Source organism: Mobula hypostoma, chromosome 13 (assembly GCF_963921235.1).
Source record: "Mobula hypostoma chromosome 13, sMobHyp1.1, whole genome shotgun sequence".
NCBI classification, from domain to species: Eukaryota; Metazoa; Chordata; class Chondrichthyes; order Myliobatiformes; family Myliobatidae; genus Mobula; species Mobula hypostoma.
In genome coordinates this window covers 27,501,597-27,524,059 of record NC_086109.1, presented here as the reverse complement: position 1 = coordinate 27,524,059, position 22,463 = coordinate 27,501,597, and the positions used below count along the sequence as shown (strand labels likewise).

Sequence of the window (22,463 nt, the reverse complement as noted above, 5' to 3'; positions counted from 1 at the left end):
CCAACAAAATTACACTTTAACTTCAAAAGAGAGTAAAATGGGGCAGCTTGGATTAAAATGACACCCAGGAAAATATTTTAGGTATTGATTACATTTTTTTATTAGCAATGCTCATTGTTGTGCCAGTCCATTTCCACAGTCACAGATAAAGTCAAGCATTCAGAAGTCATTTCAAACAGTTGATAGATCAAGTAGATTATGAAAGAAGATGGTATCTGTCAAATGCCGTCTTCGGTGCACAGTTCTCTCCACGTTAGGAAGCACCATGTCTTCCAACTCTGGGCTTCAGAGTACATTGCAAATGGCATGTGAATTTTCATCTAACTATTTCATTGCAAGATGAATCACCAGCAGAAGTATACTGTCCATGCTGAGGAAGCCTGAAATGAAGGGAAACTTCTTTCATGGAATGCTTTTGAGATTTCTGGAATTCCCAATTTCAGACAGTCATGAATACTCAATCACTGAATGCATTGCATCCTGAAATAGCTAAATGTTTACAGTGACATTATGAAATCAGAAGATGGTTTTGAGTGACATGGTTGACCACAGTTACAATGAATGACTCATAGAGCCATATGGCCTGCTATTTTCAATGGGTCAGGTGAATACCACTGAATTTGATTTATTGAACTGAAAACTTATCTGCATGTTGTCCTATCTACAAAGTATTTTAAACAGCTTCTGTCGTTATTTCTGATTTTCGGTATTGTTAATTTTTGCATTTGTTGTTCTACAAGTGCTTTTTAACTGAAAATCTTTTCCCTGACATTTATTTTGGAATCTTTGATCAAAATTAGATCACAGAGCAGAATTTCCTACAATACTTCGATAGTAGCTTGCCATGGTTATTATGACTTCTAGGAAAAATAGAGCAGAGGATTTTGGGGAGAATCTTGCATACATTTTGTAGTAGTCTACGTACAAATATTATCAAATATGATACATGCAAATCTTTTACATCCAATTCATTAAGGTAAAACAAAAATAGTAAAGCTTACCTTGGTATATTCAGAGTTGTTATGGATTCTGACCATCAATATTACATTTGCAAATTTTGATGTGCCAAGGAACCTGAATGTTTACTCTGTACCAAGATCCTTATTGCTATCCTGTGTATTATGTATATTCAGTGGCTGCTTTATTAGGTACCTCCTGCACTTAATAGAGGCCACTGAGTGTATGTGCATGGTATTCTGCTGCTCTGCTATAGCCTATCCACTTCAATGTGTTGTGCATTCAGAGATGCTCTTCTGCACACCACTGTTATAATGTATGTTATTTGAGTTATTGTTACCTTCCTCTCAACTTGAACCAATCTGGCCATTCTCCTCTGTCCTCTGTCATTAACGAGGCACTTTTGCTCACTGGATTTTTTTAAAATTTTGTTTTTCACGCCATTTTCAGTAAACTCTAGAGACTGTTGTGCATGAAAATCCAAGAGATCAGCACTTTCTGAGATACTCAAACCACTCCGTCCAGCACCAACAATCATTCCACAGTCAAAGCCACTTATATCACATTTCTTGCCCATTTTGATGTTTGGCCTGAACAACAACTAAACTTCTTGACTACGTCTATGGGCTTTTCTGCATTGAGTTAGTGCCATGTGATTGGCTGATTAGATATTTGCATTAATGAGCAGGTGTTTAGTGTGTATATCATACTGGTAAATAGCACTCACTTTAATCAGATGTACAGTAATTGGGATCTGAAAATTAAGGTTATCACAAAGAAAATTAATTTAGCACAAACAAAAACAAATTTCTCATATAAATATAAATGATTTGATGAAAATGTTGGTGCTCTAATAAGCAAGTTTGAAAATGATATGAAAATTAGTGGACTAGCAGATAGCAAGAGAAATTGGCAAAGGATGTGCCAGGATATGGATCAGTTGGAAACTTGGATGGAAAAGTGGTAAATAGATTTATTTTAGACAAGTACAAAGTTGATGACATAACCCTTAGGAGTATTGATATAGAGGGATCTTGGGTGCAAGTCCATAATTCCTTGAAAGTAGAAACACAAATATAGGCTCAGTTAGTCTCTTGAGACCACGGATTTGCTCCTTGGAAGGTTTCCAGGCTGAAGGCCTGGGCAAGGTTGTATGGAAGACCAGCAGACTCCCTTCTCCATGCCACCGATGTTGCCCAAGGGAAGGGCACTAGGGCCGATACAGCTTGGCACCGGTGTCGTCGCAGAGCAATATGTGGTTAAGTGCCTTGCTCAAGGACACAACACACTGCCTCAGCTGAGGCTCGAACTAGCGACCTTCAGATCACTAGACTGATGCCTTAACCACTTGGCCACGTGCAAACACAAGTAAATAGTTTTGTTAAGAAGATATATGGCATGTTTGCCTTCATTGGTCAGGCCTTGAGTACAAAAGCTGTGAAGTCATGTTGCAGCTGTTTAATTCTGTGGTTAGGTCACAGATAGGGAATTGTGTGCAGTTCTACTCCACACTGCAGGTACGATTTGGAGGCTTTGGAGAGCATGCAGAGATAAGAGGCATTAATCGTGTGGATAGTCAGAGGCTTTTTCCCAGCGTTGAAATGGTAGCCACAAGAGGACACAGGTTTAAAGTGCTGGAGAGTAGGTACCGAGGAGATATCAGGGGTAAGTTTTTTACTCAGAGAGTGATGAGTGCGTGGAATGGGCTGCCGGCAATGGTGGTGGAGGCAGATAATTTAGGGTCTTTTAAGAGACTTTTAGATAGGTACATGGAGCTTAGTAAAATAGAGGGCTATAGGTAAGTCTAGTAATTTCGGAGGTAGGAACATGTTCGGCACAACTCTGTGGGCTGAAGGGCCTGTATTGTGCTGTAGATCTTCTATGTTTTCTAAACAGTTCACTAGAATTTGCTCGGATTGGAGTGTATTAGCTAGTTGGCGAGGTTGGATAAACTTGAATTGTTTTCTCTGGAGCGTTGGAGACTGAAAGGTAATCTGTTTACAGTATGCGAAATTATGAGAGGCATAGGTAAAGCAGATTGAGTTTTCTCCCCCCTCGGAGTGGAGATGTCAAATACTGGAGGATGTATGTTTAAGGTGAGAAAGGAGAGGTTTAAAGGAGATGTACAAGGCAAGTTTTTTTTTTACACACAGAATGGTAAGTGCTTGGAATGTGTTGCCAGGGAAAATGGTAGATGCAGATATAATAGCAACAGACAGCATGGTAGTGTAGTGGTTAGCACAACGCTTTACAGTACCAACTTCCCAGGTTCAATTCCCGCCACTGCTTGTAAGGAGTTTGCATGTTTTCCCTGTGACTACATGGGTTTATTCTCAGTGCTGCAGTTTCTTCCCACAGTCCAACGACGTACTGGCTGGTAGGTTAATTGGTCAATTTGTCATTTTAAATTGTCTTGTGATTCGGCAAGGTTAAATTGGGGGATTGCTGGACAGGGATGCTCGAAGGGTTGGAAGGGCCTATTCTGTGCTGCCCCTCAATAAATACATTCATTTAGGCCAGGGATTCCCAAACTTGTTTAAGCCATGGACCAGATGGATCCGCGGATCCCGGGTGGGCAACCCCAGATCTAGGCAGACACACGACCTAGACACAAGGTACAGGAGCCTGAAACTCCACAGTCAGTGGTTCAGAAACAGCTTCTTATCCTCAGCCATCGGATTTCTGAACAGTTCATGAATTCATGAACATCATCATCATCATTACACCACCTGGCCCAGGGGTGACCTGTAGGCTAGCAGAGGGAAGGAGACCTTACACCTCCTTTGGTAGAGACCCATCTCCACCCTGCCACCCATGAACACACCCTCATTATTCCTTTACTTTTGCACTGTTTAGTTTTGTAATTTGCGCCTTTGCACTTTTCTGCTGTTACAAAACAACACAGTTCACATCATTTAATTCAGTGAAATCTGATTCTGAACGGGATCAAATGCAAGCAGATTCAATTAGTTCATATTGGCATTTGGTCAGCATACAGATGGTAGGCTGTAGGACCTTTCTGTGTGTAGTGATACTCTATGTTCACAACTATACATATTTATATAAATCAATTTTGTCAGGTGAAGCAATTCAGTAATAATATCGATCTGTAATAATTCCTTGCAAGTGGAACAAATTTTTAATGATTGAAAAATGTGCACATTAGTCATGAAACCTGGATCATGTGTGTTTTTCCATAGTAACTGTACGCAATCTTGAAAGGTACAAGTAGCACGGAAATATGTGGCTCACCTCCACCCATGTTCTTAATGACAACTGAGCCTCAAAACATGGTAATTGATGTCACCGTTCTGCATATAGTGACAGCCATGTATAGAGGCATCAACATGACAGCAGATTCAAGTCAATTCCCTATTGAGTGGCGGGTATGTACTGAAATGTTGATCAATTTTGCGTTATCAATTTTTGCAATCGAATTCCTGTGTCAATGCCTCCAACATCCTTGCATTTTAAGAGACTTCAATGTGCATCTTATTATCAGACCTGGTCGTATTCGGCTCATATGATTCTTTATTTTCCTGATGTGAACAGGTGTGTGTATTTGTATGCTACCTGAGAAAGAAAGTCATAAAAGATGTTTAGTGTGTGTTCTGAAGAGGCTGCTCCCTTCTATTTTGCACAGTAACTCATGAAGCCATCAGTGGATTTAGTCAAATTGAGCAGTAGATTTTACACATCAACGCAACATGTTCCAGCTTCCTCACTGACTTTAATGTCATAAAGACATCAAAAGACCTCCTTGTTGGTGATATTAGCTCATCATTTAACTTGCAAAATTAAATTAAAAACAAATGAATAAAATGCTGTTACCTAAATCTCTTACTGGATTGCTGGAAGGGTTTATTTTAAAGGATTTTATCTTTTGATTTGTGAAGTCAGGTTAGCACGTTTGAACTCTTTTCATTTGTATGCTCATACAACATTCTTCCTTCTGATCTATTAAACAAATATGAATGTCCAGCAAGTAAAGTTGTTAGTGCCTGCCTAGAAGTAGGTTATATTGGTGATATGAAGCCACCAAATACTTAGTGCTTAACCTGGCCCCAAATATTCTTAATAAATCAAGTGCTTCCAATTGTTAAAATCTAGATTCAATCTGAATAAATCATGAAGCTTTTCTGTAGTCTGTTATGCGGATACTGGAAAAATATTCACCATGTAGGAACTGATGATATTTTAAATTCCACAGCATTGTTTTCTGTGTAAATCAGGCATTGGCAGCAGAACAGTCTGTTGTATGGAGTCTGAGCTTGAAGTCATGGTAGCCTTTCTTGTACAGAATCAAGTCATTTTTTTTTCTCTCTAGTTGCCTGTTCCGTGCATTATGACTTTTGCATAAATTTTACTGTGTGAACCTCTACTTTATCATAATTTTCTTGTCAAGTTAGTCAAATATAAATTTTATCATCTCTCAGCCAAAGGAAAATATTGCCAGAATTTGCATTAAATTGCAGAAGCAAGTCACTATGAAAAAAAGCAATGTGCTTGTTGAACTGTGCTTTATTAAAAAAATCAATCATATCCCTTCCAATAGCTTTACGAATTTAACTTAACAATTAGATGACCCATAGAGGTAAATCTAAGCCCAGACCTATTTCTGGATTCCATCTTTTGATCATCTATCTATGTGCTATGATGTCTGATTTCATCTGATAAAGTGAGGCTAGACATTTTGTAGTGTTGTAGGAGTTTTATATGTTGTTGCTGTAATAGTTGATGTAGGCCATGATGATAAACCCTGGCTGGCCTTATGTTTAGCAGATTTCAGATAGATGTGCCTTTGTCTTTGAGAGTTTGATTTAGCCCTGTAAACAAGAAAATTGTGGGGTTTGGTAACTAATTAAGGCTGATGTGCTTCAGTCTCATCTGATGACAGATTTGACTTAATTTTGATTCAGTCTGTTGAATCACAAACAAGAAACTGAAGGAACTCAGCAGTTCAGGCAAAATCTATAGATGGAATTAGCGGATGATGTTTCAGGCAAAGACCCTTCCTCAAGGCTGGGCTAATCCTCTCTGTAGATGCTTCCTGAACTGCTGAGTTCCTCCAACATTTTGTGTGTGTTGCTCTGGATTTGCAGAATCTGAGAAGTCTCTTGTGATGGTGCACAGGGGGCCAAATTACAATTTTGTCTGAAGTATCAGAGGGTGTTCAACTTGCGAAGAATTGCAGGAAACTCTTTATAGGAAAGGAAGTACCCAAAGGAGAATGAGTGCAGGAAAACCATCAGTGGGGAAAAACCTCTTTCTACTTGAAGCTTTGTTAATGTCATTTCACTCTGTCTTGTTGTGACATCAGAGAAGATTCCATTGCTGACACTAGATTGCATATTGTTGACTTTGCAACACAGGGGTTACTGATCCACTTGGAATTTTGTGTGTAAATCACACTAGATTAAACTACTAGGTACAGAGAACTGGTTGTTTGCAAAATGGGAAATTAGGGATGGAAGGCCTTGTGTAGCTGGCCACATTGATGTGGTGAATGCAGTGTTATGTTTTGTAACTTCAAAACTTTAAGCTTATTCAAAGAAACTCATGGGAGTCTGATAATACAGATGAAAGTTTGAGCTTACTTCAAGCGAGGTGCACACGAATCACATGGTGGCAGGATGATGTTTGCAAAGAAGTTATTTTGTTTTACATATAACCCATAATTAATTAAACAAGAATTCTTAATCGGCAAATATGTATACAAGATTACTCAAGTATTATTGAAATATAAAATACACAACATGCTGCAGAGTAAAATATGGGGAAACATTAACAAGAAGACCCCCCCACGCACCCCTCAAATTACACCATAAAAATTGGTAATGGGGAGATGATAAGGACACGATGGCTAAGTAGGTGGGAGATACAAAAGTTGGAATGGTCTTGCCTCTCCCCAGAATATTAAGGCAGTGCAGATGTCTTCTGCGTCTGATGATGAGCAGTGAGAATGGAGGCCAAAATTTCCAGGGAGAAGATCATTGAGAATTGCTAACTGATGAAAGCAGAGCTGTGACTGAGCAATCCTCCCTATGGCCACTCAGAACTCTGTTGCCTTCCATTCTTTGCTCTGGGACACTTTTAGATGTTTAGGGGTATGTTCACTACAGATCCTGACTTGTGTCAAGAAAGCAAACCATTACCACTTTCTCAACAATGTTTAGGCATGACTATAAAGCAAATACTTGACAATTTCTCTTCAAGTCAAGATCATACAAACATGAAACAATGATCTCTAATGAAGAAAAGCTATATAAGGTAGATTTGTAAAACTGGTAAATCGCTTTCTTGTTTTCACGTGTACTGAGGCATAGTGAACAACTCTGTTTTGCATGCCATCTATACAGATGATTTCATTGCAATAGTCTATAGGGTAGTGCAAGGGAAAAGCAATAACAATGCAGAATAAAGTGTTACAGTGAGAGTGAAAGTACACGGCAGGCAGACAACAAGATGATTCACAGACTTGTAGAATTCAGATTTGACAGAGTACGATTCTAATAGACGTAATGAGTAGACTTTCAGAGATCAGCGTGCAACGCGTCACCATTCTGCAACGACATTTATCTACTGAAGTATAGAAGAATGAGAGGAGACTAATTTGATTGCAATTTGCAAGGAGCAATTTGTAACATTTTGTCTTGTGGAAGAACCTATAGTTAAGGTGACTCATTTGAGATAGAATTAAAGTGATTTTTGTTTTCCTCTAAGAGGGTCATGAGGCTGTGACCCCTCTTCCCGAAAGAGTGGCAGAGACTGTCTTTATATGTTTTTAAGGCAAATATAGATAAACTTTTGATAAGCAAAAGGATGCAAGGTTATCATGGATAGACAGGAATTTACAGTAGAGAAGGTTGCACTCCAATCAGTCATCATCTTAATAATGATGAAGCAAGCTTGAAAACAGAATATTCCAATTGAATAGTCCATGCAAACCCTTGGCACAGCATTAATACTGATGTTCAGCACGTTTTTGTCAGTGTTCACTCCGTGAGGCAGCCAAGCTGCTAGAAAGAAGCCTGCTCACTAGAATGGAGGGAACTGCAATAGACTATACAATCTGGCCACCCTTGGGACTGCATCGTTGCTGTGAACTACCGAGTATCTGCTGGCAACAAACAACCTCCTGCAGGGATTCAATGGACCAAGCAGCAAGTGTAATTAGCTGCACACACAAAATGCTGGAGGAGCTCAGCAAGCCAGGCGACATCTAGGGAAAAGAGTAAACAGTCAACATTTCAGGCCAAGACCCTTCATCAAGATTGGGGAAAAAAGATAAGAAGCCAGAGCAAGAAGGTGGGGGAAGGGGAGGAAGAAGTGCAAGGTGGCAGGTGGTAAGTGAAAGTGGGACAGGAGAGAGGTAAAGTAAAGAGCTGGGAAGTTGATTGGTCAAAGAGATAAAGGGCTGGAGAAGGAGGAATCTAATAGGAAAGGGTAGCAGACCACAGAAGTAAATGTAGGGGGAGGAGCACCAGAGGGAGGTGATGGGCAGGTAAGGAGATACGGTGCGAGAGGGAAACAGGAATGGTGAAGGGGAAGGGGAAGGGGCAATTACCAGAAATTCAAGAAATCAATGCTACTGCCATGGGGTTGGAGGCTACTGATGTTTTTGTCAGTGTTTCCTTCATTGTAACAGCCAAGCTGCTGGAAGTCTGCTCATTTGAATGGAGGAAACTGCAAAAGACTTCAGAGTCTGGCCTCCTTTGGGACTGCACATTCACTGTGAACTGCCAAATCTCTGCTGAAAGCAAACAAACCGCTGCAGGAATTCAGTGTCTTCACAATTCCCTCTGGCCTTCCCCTCTCTGAAGGAGAGCGTTCGGTCCTCAGTAAGGTCCTCACCTTTGTCCCCTGCACTCACACCACAGTGAATTCCGTACCCGCCATGATGCTGAGCTCTTCTTTCGTTGCCTCCGTCTCTGTGCCTACTTCTTTGGCAAAGACTCTCCAGCCTGCACCGATAACCACTTCTCCTCCTCTTCCTGGACACCCCGCTCCGGTGTTCTGCCTGCTCTGGATCTTTTCATTGCCAACTGCCAATGAAACATCAACCGTCTCACTTTACCAGTCCTCTCTCCAATTCTATCCTTACTCCTTCTGAATGCATTACTCTCCAGTCTCTCTGCACTAATCCTAACCTCACCATCAAAACCCACAAATAAGTGGGGTGCTGTGGTAGTCTGGCGGACTGTCTTTCCACGTACAGGTGCTAACTCTCAGACACCTCCTCTTACTTAACCCACTAAGGAGCACCAGGCCATTGTCACTGCCACCATCACTCCATCACTGACCTTATTAACTCTGAGGATCTCCCAACATGGCCAACAACCTCATAGTTCCCTTATCCCACACCTCCCATTTCTACCTCCTACCCAAGTTCCACAAACCTGCCTGACCCTTCTTACTTCACAGTCTCTGGATCTTTTCAATGATGTCAAGTTTCTTAGCCGCGATCATCTCATTTTCACCATGGATGTTCAGTCCCTGTACACCTCCATCTTCCATCTCTCCACTTCTTTCTAGACAACAGACCCACCCAGATCCCCTCCACCACCACTCTCCTCTGTCTGGCAGAACTGGTCCTTGCTCTCAATAATTTCTCCTTCGGCTCCTCCCACTTCCTTCAACCCAAAGGTGGAGCCATGGGCACTCGCATGGGTCCCAGCTATGCCTGTCTTTTTGTTGGCTCAGTGGAACAGTCTATGTTCCAAGCCTACATTGGTATCACTCCCCAAGTTTCCCTACACTATACTGCGACTGCATTGGTGCTGCTTCCTGCATCCATGCTGGGCTTGTTGACTTCATTAACTTTCCCTCCAATTTCCACCACCCCCTTAAATTTGCCTGGTCCATTTCCAACAGCATGCGTGCGTGCAAGAGAGAGAGTTTATCAACTGATATCTTTTATAAACCCACTGATTCCCAGAGCTACCTGGACTATACCTCTTCCCACCCTGTCACTTGTGAAAATGACATCCCATTCTCTCAGTTCCTCTGTCTCTGCCTCATCTGCTCTCAGAATGAGACTTTCCATTCCAGCACTAATGAGATGTCCTCCTCCTTCAAAGAAAAGGACTTTCCTTCCCCCACTATCAACACTGCCCTCACCTGCATCTCTTCCATTTTGCACAGCTGCCCTTAACCCATCCTCTTGCCACCCCACCAGGAATAGTGTTCCTCTTGTCCTCACCTACCACCCCACTAGCCTCGACATCCAGCACATCTCCATCGAGATCCCAACACCAAGCACATCTTCTCCCATCCCCACCTTCTTAGTTTACTTTACTTTATTGTTAACAAACAATTGATACTAGAATGTACAATCATCACAGCAATATTTGATTCTGTGCTTCCTGCTCCCTGGACTACAAATATTAAATATTAAAAATATTAAAAGTAGTAAAAATTAGTAAATATTAAAAATTTTAATTATAAATCATAAATAGAAAATAGAAAAATGGAACGTAAGGTAGTGCAAAAAAACCGAGAGGCAAGTCCGGATATTTGGAGGGTACAGCCCAGATCCTGGTCAGGATCCGTTCAGCAGTCTTATTACAGTTGGAAAGAAGCTGTTCCCAAATCTGGCCGTACGAGTCTTCAAGCTCCTGAACCTTCTCTCGGAGGGAAGAGAGACGAAAAGTGTGTTGGCTGGGTGGGTCATGTCCTTGATTATCCTGGCAGCACTGCTCCGACAGCACGTGGTGTAAAGTGAGTCTAAGGATGGAAGATTGGTTTGTGTGATGTGCTGTGCCGTGTGCACGATCTTCTGCAGCTTCTTTCAGTCTTGGACAGGACAACTTCCATACCAGGTTGTGATGCACCCCAGAAGAATGCTTTCTACGGTGCATCTATAAAAATTAGTGAGGGTTTTAGGGGACAGGCCAAATTTCTTTAGTTTTCTCAGGAAGTAAAGGCGCTGGTGGGCCTTCTTGACAGTGGACTCTGCTTGGTCGGACCAGGTCAGGTCATTTGTGATATTGACCCCGAAGAACTTAAAGCTTTTGACCTGTTCCACTTGCGCACCACCGATGTAAATTGGGTCGTGCGGTCCACTACTCCTTCTGAAGTCAACAACCAATTCCTTCGTCTTGTTGACGTTGAGGGAAAGGTTATTGTCTTCGCACCATGCCACCAGGTTCTTAATTTCCTCTCTGTACTCAAACTCATCATTACCCGAGATACAGCCTACAATCGTTGTGTCATCAGCAAACTTATATATTGAGTTTGATGGAAACTTGGCTACACAATCATGGATGTACAGTGAGTACAGCAGGGGGCTGAGTACACAGCCTTGTGGGGCACCGGTGCTCAGAGTGATTGTAGAGGAGAGCTTGTCCCCTATTTTTACAGCCTGGGTCCTGTCTGTGAGGAAGTTGAAGATCCAGCTGCAGATCTGAATGCTAAGGCCCAGGTTCCGGAGCTTAGGAATCAGTTTATTTGGAATGATGGTATTAAAGGCAGAGCTGTAGTCAATGAAAAGGAGCCTTATGTATGCATTTTTATTCTCCAGGTGTTCTAAGGAGGAATTTAGGGCCAGAGAGATGGCATCTGCCGTTGACCTGTTGCTCCGGTAGGCGAATTGCAAAGTGTCGAGGTTGACCGGTAGGCTGTGGTTGATGTGTGCCATAACCAATCTCTCGAAGCACTTCATAGCAATTGATGTCAGAGCCACAGGTCGATAGTCATTCAGGCATGCCACCTTGCTCTTCTTCGGCCCTGGGATTATCGTTGCCTTCTTAAAACATGAGGGGATCTTAGACTGAAGCAAGGAGCAGTTGAAGATGTCAGCAAACACTCCAGCTAGCTCGCTTGCACAGGCCCGGAGAACCCGTCTTGGGATGGCATCTGGGCCCGTCGCCTTCCTTGGATTTATCTTCAGGAAGGCCTTTCTAACATCCTCCTCGGTGACGATGAATCTCGATGCCACCAGGTCCGGTTCATTCGGAGGGAGCGGAACGCTCCTCTTCTGTTCGAATCTTGTGTAGAATTCGTTAAGTTCATCAGGAAGAGAAGCGCCACAGTTATTGATATTCCCAGCCTTTTCTTTGTGCCCAGTGATCTCATTTAGACCCTGCCATAGTCTACTGGTATCCCTCTCACGCCTGGATTCCGTGTGGCGACTGGTATCCCTGGACCTAAAAGCCGCAGCTCTAGCCTTTAAAAGGGACTTGACCTCATAATTCATCCAAGATTTCCGGTTAGGGAATACCTGGATCGTCTTGCGAGACACGCAGTCCTCCGTGCATTTCCAAATAAAGTCCATGACAGCTGAGGCATACTCATCGAGGTTAGCTGCTGAGTCCTTGAATACTAACCAGTCTGCTTTCCTACACGACTCCCTTGTCAATACCTATGCTCTGACTTCCAGAAAAAGCAGGAATTCCCAGTGGCCATCCATTTCAATTCTACTTCCTATTCCCATTCTGACATGTCAGTCCATGGCCTCCTCTACTGCTACAATGAGGCCACACTCAGGTTGGAGGAGCAACACCTTGTATTCCATCCAAGTAGCTTCCAACCTGATGGTGTGAACATCGATTTCTCAAACTTCTGGTAATTGTGCCGCCTCTCCTTCACCTTATCTCGTTACCTGCCCATCACCTCCCTCTGATGTTTCTCCCCCTTCCCTTTATTCCATGGGCTTTTGTCCTCTCCTATCAGATTCTGCCTTTTCCTGCCCTTTATCTCTTTGACCCATCATCTTCCCAGTTCTTCACTTCACCCCTCCCCTATCCCGGTTTCACGTATCACCCACCACCTTGAACAACTTTCTCCCCTCTCCCACCTTCTTGCTCAGACCTTTCATCCTTTTTCCCCAGTTCTGATGAAGGGTCTCGGCCCGACACATCTTCTGTTTGCTCTTTTCCATAGATACTGCTTGGTGTGCTAGGTTCCTCCAGCATTTTGTGCATGTTGCTTGGATTTCCAGTATCTGCAGATTTTCTCGTGACTGCAATCAGCTAGATGTTTCTGCTAGTTGGCTGGCAGGCAACACCAAGAGGAATAGCGGTAGGATCATAAATACCTTCCTGAGAGGGGAAGCTGAAGTAGCCACTGATAACTCCCCCAAAGCATTCATCAGCGGTCTTAGAAATCTGTTGGTGGGTTGCCATGATACCAAAAAACCCTGATGGTTTCCAAAACTACATTGGGATAAAGGTCTGCGAGAAGTGGTCTGTGAGAAGTGGGATATGGATCACCATCATCTTCAATGATTCTGCTGGCCTGGGACTCTGTGGCAACCAAAACCAATTATTGGCAGCTATTCTCACAGAGTGTTGAACCAATGGACACAATCCTGTGACATTCTCTCTGGGGGGGGCGGGGGAAAGGGAAAGAGAAGTGTTTTGGCATGATGCAATGCATTTCGGTCAAAAAAAAAAGGAAAATGCTGGGAATATGATCAACTGGTCAGCCAGCATCTGTGGAAGGAGAAACATTGTTAACATTTAAGCTGAAGATCCTTCTAGGAACTAGGAATAAGAGAATAATAAGTTAGGGTGTGAGTGGATAGGACAAAGCAAATATCTGTGTTAGGGTGAAGCTGTAGTTGCCGTGGAGATAAGTTGTGGAATTTCTGCAGTGAAATCGATTAATGGAAACAGTTGGAGGGTATTAATACAGACAAAAAAAGCATAATATGTTGCAAATGACAGGATAGTGGAATGTGCCCAGAGATACCAGGCTGTGGTAATCGAGACTTGTGTGTGTGTGTGTGTGTGTGTGTGTGTGTATACACATGTGATAGAGATCATCTCCTCTAGTTTTAAAGCTAGAAGTGAGTTAGATGTGAGTTGGGTGTTTGAGCTTTGGAGTAGTACTAAGTGTGTGAGGGACTGATCATGAAACTGAACAAAGGAATTCTAAAGCACATGTTTTTGAGGTAATCAAATGGGAGATGGGAGTTGTTGAGCTCGCTCCTGACTTTGATAAAATGTTTTACTATTTAACCGATGTCCTGAGTGACACCTTGGTGATATTGCTGTTGAGTGTGTCCTTCTTATGTTACTGTTTCTTGACGGGTAGATTGCTTGACTCCAAAGCTTAGAAAATTCCCTCTTTCTTATCCAGGAGTGGGCTGCTCTTTACTTTTCCTTGGCTGCTGGGAAATTTCTTAATTTTTATTATGACTTCTATTTAGGAAGTACAATTTTCAGCAGCATTAACCCATTGAATTCCACTCTATAATTAAGTGCTAACGTGATAAATAGTGTGATGTAGCTTCCATAATGCCACAATCTACACATTGATTTGGGAACATGAATTTTGTTTGATACCTGTGTCACATTATCTTGGTGTGGTTTAAGTGTGTATCATTCCTTTAGGACATATCACCATCACAGTCCCTGCTAATCTCATTTTACACCATGTTTCACTATTTGCTGATTAAATAATTCACTCTCTTATCAATAAACGGTTTACAGAACCATCCTGAGGCAACATTATTTCATTATAAAATTCATTTTGAGAGCATATACCATTCTCAGAAGTCCTTGCACAGAGTATTTCTTAAAGTGAGTAATTGTTGACCTCTGGAACTTTCAATTACCTGTTTGAACAACTTCAATAAATGTGACTTCAGGGGGGTCATCCTGAATACTGAATCATTTGATTTTCCCTTTGAGAACCTCCAGCTTCTGACGCAGGGTAGTTATTGCAGATGAAGCCCAGAGCGTACGAGTCTATTTATTGTAACATAAATGAAAATGCTAAATTTAGATGGTGTGTTTAAGGAAATAAATCTTTATCTGATTAAGATAAGGAAGAGAACTTTGTTCCTTCAGAATCAAATAATTTTGTGTTATTAAGGAATTATGAATTAGAATCTGAAGTTATGTGGCTGCCTCTGTGTTCAACTATTGTTTTTAGTAGCAAAAAAACTCTTTGGCAAATGTCCAGATATTGAGCTGACTTTCCAAGTAGGGACCAGATAATCCTCCCCAAATATTTGTCATGATTCTGGCCCTGAGACCTTTTTTCCCAATTTTCTTTACTCACAGAATCATACTGCAGTGTGGAAGGTTAATTACTGCTTAAAACAGTAATATGATAGAAGTTCACAAAGATAGGCAAATGCCAGCCAGGAGGTACAGTATTTTGCTTCTAACTTTAGAATCAATGAAGATGCTCAGAAGTGCCAGCCAAAAATATCTTACTTTATTATAGCCAATGCCATTTATTTCTACTGCAGGATGTTACAACAATGCAATTCTGTGCCAATAAACTGGACAAGAAAGATTTTTTTGGAAAGTCAGATCCTTTCATGGTCTTTTATCGAAGCAATGAAGATGGAACGTAAGTATAATATTTAGCTTGTGGCATTTTTTAAAAAAAGGAAAAAATAGCGAATAATCTTGGATGATTTTGCACCTGCTTCTGATAATTAATTAAAACTTCTAAATATTATGAGGGGAAGGGATTTGAGACGAGTGTGATGTACCTCACCAGATTTTAAAAAGATACACGTTCTAATACCCATTTGAAGATTTTGAATAATAGCAAAGTGGTCTTTCTGGCACTGGAAATAAATATTGCCTGTGACGTGTAAAAATCATTCAAGGCCAGGCATCATTATCCTTTTGCTGTATACCAGCAAAGTTAGCTTGCTGCAGGGACTTCAAACAATATCAATCGAATTTGGAGTAGGTATATTTTGGTTTGGTGGGTAAAATATCCAGGTCACATGGGAAATGGAACAGAGATGTAAATTAATTCCAAGATGTGCAAACATTATGGTTGTATCATGTTTCTGTTATTTATTCTTTGGGGATATTTTTTGTTTCGTGGATGTCTGCAAAGAGAAAGCATTTCAGGTTGTGTACTGTATAAATTCTCTGATATTAAATTGAATATTAAGCTGCTGATTGGAACAATCTTTGCTGAGGACCTGATAACAAATGCATATGCAAAACAAGCCAAAAATTAATCATGATTGAAATCATCTTAGAGTCCAAAAGGATAAATGTTTTATGTTGCAGTTGCCTCTAATTCAAGACATCATCTATTTCAAAGAACAATACTTCCCTCTTTTACGGATCGCGCTTTTCAAACTTGGAAGACTAAGGGTATTTTACGGTTTTTGGATTTATTTTTAGATGGTTCCCTTATGTCTTTTGAACAATTATCTAATAAATATAACTTATCAAGAATACATTTTTTTAGATATTTACAAGTTAGAAATTTCCTAAGTACTATACTTTCTTCCTTTCCAATGCTTCCTCCTATATATATTTTAGATTCGATAATTAAACTTAATCCATGTCAGAAAGGTGCATCGGCTATGATTTATAATATTATTATGAAACTTAGGAAAGCTCCATTTGATAAGATTAGGGTAGATTGGGAACAGGAATTGGGGCTTACCATTTCTGTGGATGATTGGGGGCAGATTTTACAATTAGTTAATACTTCCTCTATTTGTGCTAAACATTCCCTAATTCAATTTAAAGTGGTTCATAGAGCACATATGTCCAAAGATAAGTTAGCGCGTTTTTACACGCATATTAATCCTTTCTGTGATAGATGTTCGGGGCAGATAGCCTCTTTAACTCATATGTTTTGGTCTTGCCCTACTTTGGAAACTTTTTGGAGAGATATTTTCAATATTATTTCTAAGGTATTAAATATAGATATCTCTCCTCACCCTATTACTGCTATCTTTGGACTACCTAAAATTTCTAGTAATCTTTCCCCTTCAGCCCGTAGAATGATTGCATTTCTTACTTTGATGGCGAAAAGATGTATTTTACAACATTGGAAAGAGCTTAATGCTCCAACTACCTTTTTTTGGTTTTCTCAGACGATTTTATGTTTGAATTTGGAGAAAATTAGAAGTAACCTTTATGATTCTTCATTTAAATTTGAACAGATTTGGGGACCTTTTATTCGATATTTTCATTTAATGTAATATTTACCCTTCTTGTTTTTTTTCACTGTTTTAATGGAGGTCGGGATTGAGGACGTGATTTTAAGTTTAACTCTGTTTGGTTTCAAGTTAGCCCATTGCTTTGCTTTGCTTTTAGTTAGTTGCACGGTGGGTTTTTTTTGGGGTTTTTTTTTTCTTTTTTTCCATTGATATATATAAAATCTAGTATACTATTATGTTATCTTGGTTTCTTATGCTTAAATTACATTGTTTGTAGTATTTTCTTTTTGGTATTGTTATCTTTTGGAATTTTATTATACTTTAACATTGTATTAATGTTTATATGGCTTACCTTTTTTGTATACTTACTCAATAAAAAGATTTAAAAAGAAAGAAAGAAAGAAAGAACAATACAAATCTGTACTATTGTTTTAGAATGCACTTAGAAATAAAGCCTTTCTCCATAAATGCTCTTGGGGAATAACATGAAGGAATATGTAACTTGGTCTTTCATTAATATCACGTAGATAATGAAATTTAGTACATGTCTTGCAAGGTAAGGCATGCACTTTTTTCAAGAGAGTGCTTGTGACTCTTTTGACATAAATGTGCACAGCTTTCTAAAACTTTCCACAGGAAATAATTATATTTGTTGCTTTGACAGTTTGGAATTCATTTTTATTTGTGTTTCTAGCTTCACAATTTGCCATAAAACGGAGGTGGTGAAAAATACACTGAATCCTGTGTGGCAGCAGTTTTGCATTCCTGTGCGGGCTCTCTGCAACGGTGACTACGATAGGTAGGTTTCTAGAATTATGGTCTTTAAGTGCATAGGAAAATGAGTAATGAGATGGATGACTCAGTGGAAAGGCATCTACAGAACAAGTAAGCATATTTGAAACATGAAGAGAAAGAATACCATAGTTCCATTGGACTGGTTGACACTGTTGTCATCTGTCAACATGCTCTAGATATCTGCAATCACTCAAACAGTAATGCATGATGGGATGTGCTGGAGGTCAGATGCCAACCTATCTGACCTCATTGGGCCATGGATTTAGTGACAAGAGCTGGGTTGTTTTGTGAACTATTGTGCTGGATTGCCATCTATGCTAAAACGATTAAAGTTTATTATTGTGGTTAATTTTTTAATTCATTCAAATACTTGCAATTAAAATAATATAAATATACATATATTTATTTCAACTGTTTCTAAATGTCTCTGATCATCAGAATGGAAAAAGCCTTCGCACCGTATGAAAACCATGGAGGCAGTCCATGGGTGGAGACTCAGTTAAAACCAAAGAAGGCTGACTTGGCAGCTGTGGGTAACTGTAGCCTCCAGGACATTGGGAGATGTGGGAGCACAAAAGAATAATGCAACCTAGGACGGATTTCAGGTAGAACTAAGGCTGATTTCTGATCAAACTCAGCAGAGGAGCTGATTGAACTGGGTTGACGTGTCTGGCCTCATTAATTTGAATGGTGTTCTTGTCCATTTAAAAGTTCTATTTTTGTTATTTTAGTTAATGATGAGATTTTAATTCATTCACGTATTAATTGCTCTTTAAATAGCTATGTTTAGTTCTTGAAATTATTCATCTGTTTTTAAATGTCTCTGATCATCAGAGACCTTGGTGAATGGAAAAGACCTTCCAGCAGCTTGAATGTCTTGAGGGAAGTCCATGGATAGGGTCTCAGTTTGAGCCACTGGAGGCCTAGCTGCTTCTAGGGGGCTGTTCTTTGTGGAATGGCTTGGCAGTGGAGAATTGATTAGGAGCCAAGTGAATGCAAAAAGTTAATGCAACTTCAAGATTTTCACAGGAGGCAGGCAGAAGACAAGTCGATATCAAGGAAAACCCAGCCCATTGTGTATGGTTGGCAAAAATAATTAGAACAAAGAACATCGCACAAGATAGGAACACACTTTCAGGAAGCTATGTAATTGCATCCCAGGTACTCTGTAACCAAAGCTCATAAGAGTCCTGTTGTTCATTGCAGGCTGAATACCACGAGCCAGGTTTCTTTTAACTCTCTTCCATATTTTTTTGCTGCTGAGGAGATAAAGACAGACAGTGACAAACAGCGGGCTGCTGAGATTGAATTAGAAGATCTGATTTCACAAGCGCTACAGAGATGAAAAAAAGCTACTTAAAATTTCTGCCGATACAAATTTTAGTGTCAGACTTTTCTTAAACTCTTTTCGTACAAAGCAGTTAACCAAATTATATTGTGCATCATTTACAATTGTACATGAATCTCATCTTTCTGAAGTGGCAGATTAAAATTCAGAGACGGTAGCATGAAATTGTTTCCATTTTTCAATCTTCAGCACTTTTGGTATATTGCTGACCAGGGAAAGATTTTGATAATGAGATTGCATTCTGCTGCTTGAATTGATCACCTAGCCGGAATCTTTGCAAACAGATTTTGTGTTCATTAGTTCAACAGAAGGGATGAGATAATTTCTGCTGTGATCAGTGTTAGAACACATTTTCGCCACTTTGTGAAGATTGTTAATAATTCTAAACAAATATTCATTGGTAGTATTAATGGAAAATATCCATGTAAATGTCAAGCAGGTAACTTATGAATAATATAGTACATTCTTAAGAAGCTTTTAAAATAACAGATTGTCAAAAAAACAAGCTTTTCTCTTACCATGATTGCATTTGAGTTTTTGCAACTTTACTCAATTTTCATGAAAGTTAAACAAACTTTTAAGCAAAGGGATTTTAATTCCCATCTATTTCTTGCATGCAATCTTGAGAAATCACATTGATAAAGAAGGCTTTGCATGTGGCAGATGATACTTCATCAGAAATTCACAGCAATATCTCACAACCTTGTCTGTTAAAACTGTTAGAATATTGTCCTGATTTCTTGAAAGCCAAATTTTTTCACTCCAATCACTTCAATTATTTTGAACTTTCCAGTTGAGAGTCGGAGTGTGTCAATGTTAAATGTGGTGCAAATAGTGTGGAAATTTTGCAACATTTTCATTGGTAAGTGACTCATATTGGTAAGAAGTAGGAGACCTTAAGATGATAACTACAACATGTTTAATAATTAAGACATAGAAGCAAAATTAGGCCACTCAGCAATTAAGTCTGATCTGCCATTCCATCATGGCTGATTTACTATCCCTCTTAGCAGCATTCACGTGCCTTCTCCTTGTAATTTTACTAATAACTAACCTATCAACCTCCACTTTAAATATGCACAATGACTGGGCCTCCACAGCTGCCCACACTCTGGCTTTCAAAGCTGATTGCAGCTACATCAAATTATAAGCATCTGTTCCCAACATCATTAATCAGAAAAAAAATCTGTTGACTGAGTTCTAAAAATATTAAGGGTTAGTATTTATTTATTAGGGAAGGCTGAGAAAATTTCAGGTTTATAATTAATGTAATTGAAATTAAAATGCAATACATTTCAGCCAAATAGGTATTAGATTAATATAGCTGGAATTATTTACGGACTAATTACTTGTCCTGATTTTACCGTCTTCAGAATGAGAAACATCCAAATAAAATGGTAAAATATTATATGAATCCTAGTGTAGATACCCATTTTCATCCCCTCTGCTATTAAGCAGTAGTTCGGCCGGGAGTTACAGAAAAACGGTATGTAGGATCAAACAGACCCGCAGGTTTGTATATGGTGACACGTATATACTCTGATAACCTTTCATCAAAGGTTATGGTGAGAAGGCGGGGGAGTGGGACTAAATGGGAGAATGGATCAGCTCATGATGGAATGGCGGAGCAGACTCGATGGACCGAATGGCCGACTTCTGCTCCTTTGTCTTATGGTCTTATAATAAATTTTACTTTGAACTTAAGCACTTGCCTTTAGCTTGCCACTAAATTAATGTGGATCAAATCCAGTATTTATCTACAGTCCACTCCAAAGTATCAATTCTGCTCAAGAAATGCTCAATGCAAAAGTGATAAAGAGGGAAATCCACAACAATACGAATTAGCGTATATGGAGTGTCTTTAGCAAAGTTAAATTGCCCATGGCACAGCAATAGTGGCGGGTTGGAGATATTCCTCGACCAAAGGAGGTGTAAGGCACCCCTTTTCTCTGCCAGCCTGCAGGTCTCCCTTGTGGGACCTGTTTAGTGCCCCCTCCTCCCCCTCAGTTAGGATCATGGGAGTAGGTGGTGGATGGTTGGATGAGCAGCTGGTGCACATCACAAGTCCTGGTTAAGCAACTTCTGATGCCAGGCATACAATCTCTGAACAGTGTTGATAATATCTGGGGTTACCCCTCTTGTAAAGACACTGCCCAGAAGAAGGTAATGGCAAACTACACCAGTAGAAATATTTGCCAAGAACAATCATGGTCATGGAAAGACCATCATCAACCACATCATCTGACATGGCGTGTGGTACTCCTTCGGAGTACCAGAACAATTAGTGCAGTGTTTGTGCAGGCAGATGTTGTTAATACCTCAGGCAAAGCCAGGAACCAAAAGGTTGAGCATGGTGCGACTAATGTCCTGAACTGTGTACAATGCAAAAAGTATCGAATGCAAGGCCAATGAGCACAAGGCATGAATCAACATCTATGATATTATGATATTGTAACCATTAGTGAGAATTGGTTCCCGGAAGGACAGGACTGACAGCTCAATATTCTGGGGTTCTGTTGTTTTAGACATGACAGAACAGGAGAGATTTAAGGAAGAGGAGTGGCGTTACTAGTCAGGGAAAATGTTACAGCAGTGCTCAGTCAGGACAGACTGTAGAACTTGTCTAGTGATGTGTTAAGGGTGGAATTGAGGAATAAGGAAGATATGATCACATTAAGACCATCAGATATAGGAGCAGATTTGGGCCATTTGGCCCCATTAAGTCTGCTCTGCCATTTTATCATGACTGATCCAATTTTCCTGTCAGCCCCAATCTCCTGCCTTCTCTCAAATCCCTTCATGCCCTGACCAATCAAGAATCTATCAATCTCTGCCTTAAATACACATAAAGACTTGGCCCCCACAGCTGCCTGTAGCAAAGAATTCCACAGATTCACCACTCTCAGGGTAAAGAATTTCCTCCTCATCTCCATTCTAAAAGGACACCCCTGTATTCTGAGGCTGTGTCCTCTGGTCGTACACTCTCTCACCATAGGACACATCTTCTCCACGTCTACTCTATCAAGCCCTTTCACCATTGGATAGGTTTCAATGAGGTCACCCCTCATTCTTCTGAATTCCAACGAATACAGGCCCAGAGCCATCAAACACTCTTCATATGAAAAGCCATTCAATCTTGAAGTCTATTTCATGAACCTCCTTTGAACCTCTCCAGTTTTAGCAGATCCTTTCTAAGATAAAGGACATAAAGCTGCTCACAATACTCCAAGTGAGCCTCATCAGTGCTTTATAAAGTCTCAAAATTACATCCTTGCTTTTATATTCTAGTCCTCTTGAAATGAATGTTAACATTGCATTTGCCTTCCTCACTACATACTCAACCTGCAAATTAACCTTTAAGGAATCCTACACAAGGATAGCCAAGTCCCTTTGCACCTAAGGTTTTTGTATTTTCTCTCCACTTATAAAATAGTCAACCCTTTAATTTCTTCTACCAAAGTGCATGACCATACACTTCTCAACACT

The 22,463-nt window shown here is 40.2% G+C and overlaps 1 protein-coding gene across 5 annotated transcripts in view; it reads left to right on the top strand.

The window, feature by feature from the left end:
- The window catches only part of LOC134355512 (copine-8-like), a 674,862-nt gene that overhangs the window by 333,331 nt on the left and 319,068 nt on the right, over positions 1-22,463 (top strand). For all 5 annotated transcript variants that reach the window (XR_010020101.1, XM_063065493.1, XM_063065495.1 and 2 more), the window contains 2 exons: positions 15,161-15,264; positions 17,529-17,633. Coding sequence is in view for 4 of the 5 variants with exons in the window: in XM_063065493.1 (XP_062921563.1) it covers positions 15,161-15,264; positions 17,529-17,633 (209 nt within the window). In the remaining variant the exon portion in view is untranslated. The remainder of the gene's footprint in view (positions 1-15,160; positions 15,265-17,528; positions 17,634-22,463) is intronic.